Source organism: Numida meleagris, chromosome 1, assembly GCF_002078875.1.
Source record: "Numida meleagris isolate 19003 breed g44 Domestic line chromosome 1, NumMel1.0, whole genome shotgun sequence".
In the NCBI taxonomy this organism is placed as follows: Eukaryota; Metazoa; Chordata; class Aves; order Galliformes; family Numididae; genus Numida; species Numida meleagris.
The window spans coordinates 103,424,128-103,432,000 of NC_034409.1; the positions used below are offsets into that span (position 1 = coordinate 103,424,128).

Here is a 7,873-nt window from a genome sequence, read left to right on the forward strand (position 1 = left end):
AAGCAGTGAAATCAAGCATAGTAACTGCCAGCCACAAATTGCTGCTGGTTTCTCTCCAGTTGTCTGACACCCCAGCTCTAAAGATACAAACTGACGTTAATAGTAATAGTAGCATTTCCCAGGAACAGATTATCCAAAGTCCATGTAACCACAGTGGTTACCGTCTTGGCCGGTGAGAATTGCGTTCCCAAAAGTCTGCTACAGAACGGTGTCATCGTTCAGCGGGTGCTGCTGGTTTCAGCATCGTAGGGTAAGGATCTGCATCTAGGTAAATGTAGCTTTTCCAGACCTCTTGGTCTTCTGTGTACCACCAGTGTCATGCTAGTTACTGCATGGTAACGCTGTAGCCATATACTCTCCTTGTGTAACTGCCTCCATCTGCGGTGGTTTGCTTGCAGAGCTGGGTTGTTAGGTCCATAGGTGCCATCAAACTGAACATGGGTGGTTCAGAATGATGACAAGTGACCAGGACACCGCTGTAGTGAAAACAAAGGTGATTTGACTGCAAGCATCGTTCTTTTCTGGGCAAAATACCAGTAGAATTAGACATCTTGCTGGAGTGCACAAGCACGATGGTATTCTACTTGTTACTCTTCAGATTTAGTATTTTTGCTGCAGGAATGGGCTCACCTGATAGCTATGTGATAAATGACATTATACACGTTTCCAAAACAGCAGTAGTGTAACAGACGACACTAAACCTGAAAATAGAGCCTTGCTATGTACAGAGCAGCAGCACCCTGCTACCCCTAGTTTTCTCTGCTTCCATCGGGTGCCGTAACCATGTTGTGTTGCTCTAACTTGTTCTGATGCACGTCACATTGTATAAACTGCCCTTTCAAAATCTTAACTCGTTTTAACCTAAGTAAATGAACATAGCAGCGGTGGAGAGTTACGTCGGCACTTCTGGGGAATCCCAGCCTTTTCATCTGATTCAGATGCAGGTGGAACTGTGTGTCCACCTGACTTCTGTTTTCTGGAGTTAAGGTACTGTTAACCCAGAGGTGTAATGTGCTGAGGTTTGGATTCCATATCTCTGGTTCACTGCTGTAAGCAGGCGCAGAGGTGGTAGGAGAATTCCACCCCTCAGAAGCGACTACATATTACTGCACAGAGCAGGATCAGAAATTGTTTCAGAATAGAATAGACACGTACATGAAAAATATAGGCCTTCCAACCTGAATTCAGATCGCAAGCAAATGGTTTTATGAAGTTTTATTTAAAAAAATGCTTTCTAAAATACAAAAGGAGATGGCCAAGGCCTTAATTTCCTCTGCAAGTCCTTTGAAGTGTTTTATTGCGGTCATGTGCAAGAGTTGCCTGTGCTGTTCGCCTAGGTTCCGTCCCTCCTGGTATAGCACAGGTGCTGCCCTGCGGGGCTGAACCAAGTACAGTGACTGCTTACCGGAGAGCTGCCTGCTCCAGCGACTGGAAACGGCACGAACCTAGCACTTCCAGGCATACGCGTAATCCTTCATTTCCAGAAACCGGAGGGAAGATTTTCCCAGCGTTGGCACCTGACTCAGTTGATCCAAAGTTTTAGAATGCAGCCCGCACTTCAGCAGGTCTTCGCTTACGGTTTCCTGAAGAAGAGAAACGTGTAATCCGCATTCCTGTCTGAAATAGCTGTGGTTTTCAGTGTTCATTTATGTATCCTCGGGGAGCTCCCCAAAAGCTCATTTTCTGATGAGCCCGTTTCTGACGGAAAAATGAGCCACAGTGACTGCCAGGTGGCAATCCTAAGTAATGGGGTATATAAACCCACGTATTAATGACAAGTTGTGTATCACTCAGCACCCTACGGTTTGTAATAAAGATGCTATTCCTAACAGGAAAGACTGTCTGTTCTAGTTTACTTACCTTCTTTAAGGCGGTACTCGCATTACCAAGATCGGTGTTAAACACGGCTGTTGGCTCGTGTGTATACAGCACTGCAGAAAACGCTCCCCGCTGTGCACACTGCAGCAGCACGCTCAGCGAGTGGAGAGAATGGGGCAGGACAGGGCCTATGATCTCCAAACTGAAGATATCTTCGTATGCCAGACGGACCCTGGCTTTTGCATTCATACTACGAGCCTGAAACCAAGATCACACCGGATTAGATTTTGAAACCAAATCGAGATTGTGATGCCAAATGCTCATCCACCTTCATATTGCACTGCCACAATCCTATTAAAAGCTCAAAACATCATCAACTTCCATACGTACGGGTATTATGTTTGTAGCATCTCTAGCAGCTCCTAAAACAAACATAGCAGCTACGATATGCAGGAGCGCTTTATGGTATCAGGAAAACCATCTGCAGAAGAGCTTTGATGCCACAGGAGCAGCTTCTCTCCAGTGGCAGAGGGCTGTGCTATCTGTACGAGCAGCGTAACATTTAGTGCCCACGCCCTCCCACAGTAACAGGTCAGAGGTTCTCTCACTGCAGCTGCCTGTTGCGGTTTAAGACCCTGTATGATCTCAGTAACATTCAAGGGCAAATCTTTTAAAAACATTTTCACTATCTGGGAAGTCTACTTAACATCTTTGCTATCAAGGTAGGTAGAAATATTGGGATTTGTTTAGCAGCACAGGTGATGTGGATAAAGATGACTCTGGAGGAAGTCCATATTGCAGTCAAAACACTAATTCAGGCTACAGCAGCAAAAAAAAAAAATCACTCTGCTGTACCAGAAGAAGGTACAGCTTTCCTTTCATTACTGGAAAATAGAGATTGTTGCATTACTTACTTTGAGCGTTTGCATCGTTCCACCTCGGAAAGCAACGGGGGACAACAAAGTGGGAGGAAGCCCTGCCTGCGGACCTGCCACAGCCACCAGGCTCTTACAGTTTATCAGGAAGTTCAATAAAGTGAATGTGTTTGTTCCTTTCACCACTGCGACGGATTCAGGCCTGTGATCCACCTGCACTTCATGCTTCTCTTTACGACTGAATTGATCGGAGTCAAAGGAAAAACTTGAGAAGCACAGCAACTGCAGAAGAAACCCCACTGCCCCTCTACCTTTGACCAGTCAAGTCATGAAAACAAACAAAATAACCCCTCCAAAAAACCAAGCCTCGTGCTCATTCAGATTCCTTAATTCAAATATTGAGCAGCATCTTACATCTGATTGGTTTCATTATCAAAGCTGTGAGATAAGGAATGTTTTCCAGGTCCAGTGTCTTATAGCTGGCAAGTAGCAGTTGCCAACGTCATACATATTTAGTAACTCCTAGTTTTACTATCAATTTTGCATCACAACATAAAAACATAAGCGGTTTAGTTTAGAGCAGGAATCTGCTTTTGAAGGGATTCCCCTGATGCCCCCACTTACGGTGCATCGGTGTGGGGTAAGTCTCAGAAGCTGGAAGGACGCTCCTCTTGGATGCACCAAAAGGTAACAGCTGCAGGGCTTTCCAGTGCAATATGTGGTAAGACGAAATGAAAGGATACAGCTTAATAGAAATAGCATCTGGTTTTTTAACCTTGTCTTGGACTCCCATCTCCTCAAGCCAAGAGAAACCATCATCATCATCATCATCACTTGGAGCAGCTTCCCTGAGAAACACAGAATCGCTTTTAGGAGGGGAAGACTTTCTACGACATGCAGGAGTCCAGCAATGCCTCAGAACTGGAGCATTCTAGAAGATTTATGACATACTCGCCATCCTCAGGGCTTCTGCCCACTTTGGGGCCGTGAGCAACTTCTGTTTCCAAATTCCCTTCAGAGCTTTTCTGTTTTCTGCTTCTACTTTCTTCTACCAAAGGTAGAGAAAACTCTATGCCTTGAACGGAAGAGGAAAGAAAGGAATGAATGGTTTTGGAATGCACAGCAAATGCAATGTATTGGTTATGAAAATGTACGTTGGTGTGGTTTCACCTCACCTTCATTTCTCATGGCTTCCCTTAAACCTCTGGTGGTGGGAGAAATCACCGCCGTGATAACATCACTTCCCGCCAGACCAGCTGCACGAAACAGGACAGTGAACTGGTAAGTGCACACATAGAAGTAGGGGCACAGCTTGGCTTTGAGCAGATTGTACAGAGAAGTAAAGCTGACAGACCTGCAGATGAGAAAAAAAAAACAATTTTGTAACTGAAATTCTTTGCTGCTGCTGGATCAAGCTGGATTTGGCTGGGTGTTAGTGATGTGTGCTCTGGCCAGGCTTGAGACCACAATGAGCAATTAGTCTGATTTTCACACACACTCGACATCCAGGAAGCTGCTCTGAACTCCTCTGAAGCACAGCCTGTTTGCAAGTAGTATGCTTTTCTTGCATACTTGCCATCCAGCGTGCAGTTTTACATGGAGCATCAAAGGCAACCTGCTAACAGGAGTCACAGAATTCTATCCCAGTCGACAGCTGCGGTTGGAAAGGCACATTTAACACACAAAGGTAGCTCTGGTCTTAGAGGCCATTCCTTAACCTGGTCCTCAAAGTAAGTGCAGACCAGCTAAAATAATCAAACATAGTCTCATAAAAAACAGCAAGAACTTGGGACTGACTTAAATCCTAGAGTCCTGATCTTACTAACTACACAAATTCTTAGGTTCCGCTTACCAGTCGCTCATCAGTGCTTGCTGCAAGGCCTCATCCTGTGCCCATGGACAGGCCTTTCCTGCTATCTTTCTATCTGCTCCAATACGAGGGAACAGCTGCAGCCACGGCAGCGATGGGTGAAGCCAGTACACAAGGCTCTGCTGAAAGGCACAACGCAGTTCTGTGGACAGTTTTGGTTCCTAGATTACAAAACGTATTTTAGGAGAAAAGAAATGCTTTATTTAAGACAGCAACACAAATGATGAATTAAAAAAAAAAATACTGCACTAGAAACTAAGTAATAATAAGTCTCAGGTTTGCGATTAAGCCAGACTGAAGATGGGCAGTGACTGGAAACTGCTCACAGTTGAAACCGAATGGCCACTCACTCACCAGTTTGCCATGGGTTGTATTTTGGAGTATGCAGTGGATGGAATTACATAGCTGTCTACATGAGCCTTATTCTTAATACAAGCAAGACCAGAACAAAACAAAAGCAAATATTCACTGCCAGTACATTTAAGGAGTGCAAAGGTTCTCCCTCCTAAAGCAGCAGCTTCCAGCTGCCCTCTGAAGTTTCATTACCTCTACACTCTGTGGCAAGTTCATCTCCGCTGCTCTGCAATGCTGAGCAAATCCCTGAGCTTCCTCCTGTGCTTTTAAATGCTCTGCCCAGGTGAAAGGTTGAGAAGACATAAACAAAAGTCGTGTTTTGATGCTCCAGTCTGCAGGAAACTCGTGTCTCGGTGAGGGGGGAACATCGGGTGTAGGAATGGGTAAATGAAGGTCCTGACAAAACAGAAACAGCATCAGTTAATCCAGGGAAAATTAATAAAACAAAACAACCAACGATGTAGCTACCTATGCATATTTTCACATGGTTAGGCTTCCTCTTCCATGCTGGCTTAATACACCCCTCCTAGCAGGCAGAGCAGATCCTGGACAGGACAGGACAGTGGCTGTTATGAAGAACTAGGGGGGCTCTACCGCCTTCACAACAAGAAGGCAAACCAGTTGTTTCCTGTAAGTGTCTGTCCAACTCACTTTAACAGCAAAAGTCTCTCCCTACCTTGTTCTAATTCTAAGGAACTACTTGCACCAAATTTGGAGCACATACTTATGCTTCCCAAAGGATAACAAAAAATGCTGGAGAGTTCCAGGATGGTTTGTTCTGAGAGGCTTTTCTGTTCTGCTAAGCTACTGCAAGCTTAAGTTTCTGAACCTATAAAAGCCTTTAACACCATCTGCATGAAACTCTGTCAAGGACTGCTACTCTTTCCTATTTAGGCAGTTTAGGGAATTTTCTTGAATGCTGACATTTTAGTACATCTAAAGATGAACCACCAAATGCTAAGTTGTCTAATCATAGAATCTTTTGAGTTGAGTTGACCTTTAACGGTCCTTTAAAGGCCATCTGGTCCAATCCCCCTGCAATGAGCAGGGACACCTACAGCTCCATCAGGTGCTCAGAGCCCCGTCCAGCCTGACCTTGAGTGTCTCCAGGGATGGGGCATCCACCGCCTCTCTGGGCAGCCTTCTCCACTGCCTCACCACTCTTATTGCAAAATACTTCTTCCTTATATCCAATCTAAACGTCCCCTCTAAGTTTGAAACCATTTCCCCCTGTCCTATCTCAACGGACCCCACTAAAGAGCCAGTCCCCTTCTTTAGGCAATCAACCAGCTCGGCCTTTCCCGAGCTCAGGGCAACAAGAGGCGTTTCAGAAGCGGTACGCGAGGCCCCCGTACCTCGGGCAGCGCCAGAACATCGGTTCCCTCCGAGAGCCCCGCGCTCCGGGCGGGCTTATCTTCTCCAGCAGACTCTAAAAACTGAAGGAAAAAAGCAGAAAGTGAAAAAAAGTCTTTTGCAGTGGAATTTCACGAGCTCCGGCCCCTTCCACTCAGAGGCCCCGCTCGACTCTCTACCTGCCAGAAGGGCGCGGCCGAGGCGGGCCCCCCCGCCGGCGGTGACGGCTGTCCCTGCTGCCGCCGGCCCGGCTGCCGCGGCGCGTTGTCCAGGCTGGAAAAGGGGTTGCGGCGTGCGGGTGCGGAGGGGGCCCTCGGGGCCGCGCCGCAGTGCTGGAGGGCGGCGGACTCGCTACTCCGCGGCCGCTTGCGCTTCAGCCGCAGCGTGGCCGGCGGCTTCTTGAAGCCCGGCGAGTAGCCGGGCACGGCGGCGGCCATGACCGGAGCGGAGGGGAGCGGAGCGGCCGGGCGGGAGTCGCTGTCCCCGCTTGGCGCCAACAGGGCCGGGCCCCGCCCCTGGGCGGCGCTGAGCTGAGGCGGCGGCCGCCATTTCCTGCGGCCCCTGGGGGGCGCGCGGCCTCAGGGCGAGCCGGGCCGGCCGGGCTGGAGCCTCGCCGCGCAGAAGCATCCTCAGCAAAGCCTGGAAAAGCCAGGCTACTCCACCTTGGGCCGAGCTCAGTTTTCCCAGCACTGCTCTCATCCCCGATATACTATACTGCAAGGCCCCAGGCAGCCTGCGTTGGGCTGTCAGCTGGGCACCCCTCTAGCACTGAGGTGCGTGCCATTTTCTTGGGTTATTTTGTAGCTCCAGGAGCTGCACAGCGTTGCTATCAACTCAAAACTGCTCATGTCTGTCAATGGACACACGAAAGAAAGAATTGCTCAGGGGTCCTTATGAACCCTCCTGTTCAAGTACATCTAAATCTTCTAGTGTTCTTAAGAAATGCTAGCTGTAAAGCTGAGACACCTCAGCCAACTGCATGCAGCACTAGGCAGCTTAATGCCTTAAGTACATGGGCATTTATTTCATGATCCGATCCAGCCGGAAGCCTAAAGACAAGACAGCTATAGCTAGCGCATTTGAAAAAAGTGTGCTCTTAAATAATAGCAAATAGGATGCAACGTGCTTTGAGAAAAACAAAGCAAAAACAACCACCACCATCACCACCAACAAAAAAAAAATCACAGCAGCTCCCTCCCTACTGGTCTGTTCTAGGCATAGGACGGGGGTTAAAAAGGAGAAGTGAAAGCGTACAGAATACAAGGATCTCACCGGAAAGAAAGAAAAGATAACATGACAGTAACAAGATATATAAAGTATCTCAAACTTCAGAATCACACAATTGTATTAGCTCCTGGACTGTACATGCTAAGTCAGGCTTACTGTTTCTGGTTGCTAAAATAAAGAAAACCAGCAGTGGGGGAACTCCTGCTGTCAGTACCATCTCTCCCCTCTAGGATCCTTGCCAATCCTGATGGATTTGCCACCCTGCCTTTCAACTATATAACAACAATTTTAAGGACAAATGAAGACTTGAGCACATTGCAGACGCTAATCAGTCTTAATGCAGTCAAAAAAATAAAGATAAGTATGAAGGGGACTG

The 7,873-nt window shown here is 47.4% G+C and overlaps 1 protein-coding gene across 1 annotated transcript; it reads right to left on the bottom strand.

Annotated features, from left to right (window-relative positions):
* Positions 1,201-7,750, bottom strand: DONSON (downstream neighbor of SON). Its single transcript, XM_021404775.1, has 10 exons — positions 6,450-7,750; positions 6,273-6,353; positions 5,110-5,313; positions 4,546-4,724; positions 3,869-4,047; positions 3,645-3,768; positions 3,437-3,541; positions 2,733-2,931; positions 1,861-2,076; positions 1,201-1,583 (listed from the first exon to the last, which is right to left on the bottom strand). Exons 1-10 carry the CDS (start codon positions 6,705-6,707, stop codon positions 1,446-1,448), a joined length of 1,683 nt encoding a protein of 560 aa, XP_021260450.1. The 5' UTR covers positions 6,708-7,750; the 3' UTR covers positions 1,201-1,445.

Coding starts and splice junctions, on each gene's coding strand:
- DONSON (XM_021404775.1), bottom strand. CDS start 6,707: ATGGCCGCCGCCGTGCCCGGCTACTCGCCGGGCTTCAAGAAGCCGCCG. Junction 4,048..4,545: donor CAAGCACTGATGAGCGACTG/GTAAGCGGAACC, acceptor TCTCATCTGCAG/GTCTGTCAGCTTTACTTCTC. Junction 2,077..2,732: donor GAACGATGCAAACGCTCAAA/GTAAGTAATGCA, acceptor TCTTGGTTTCAG/GCTCGTAGTATGAATGCAAA.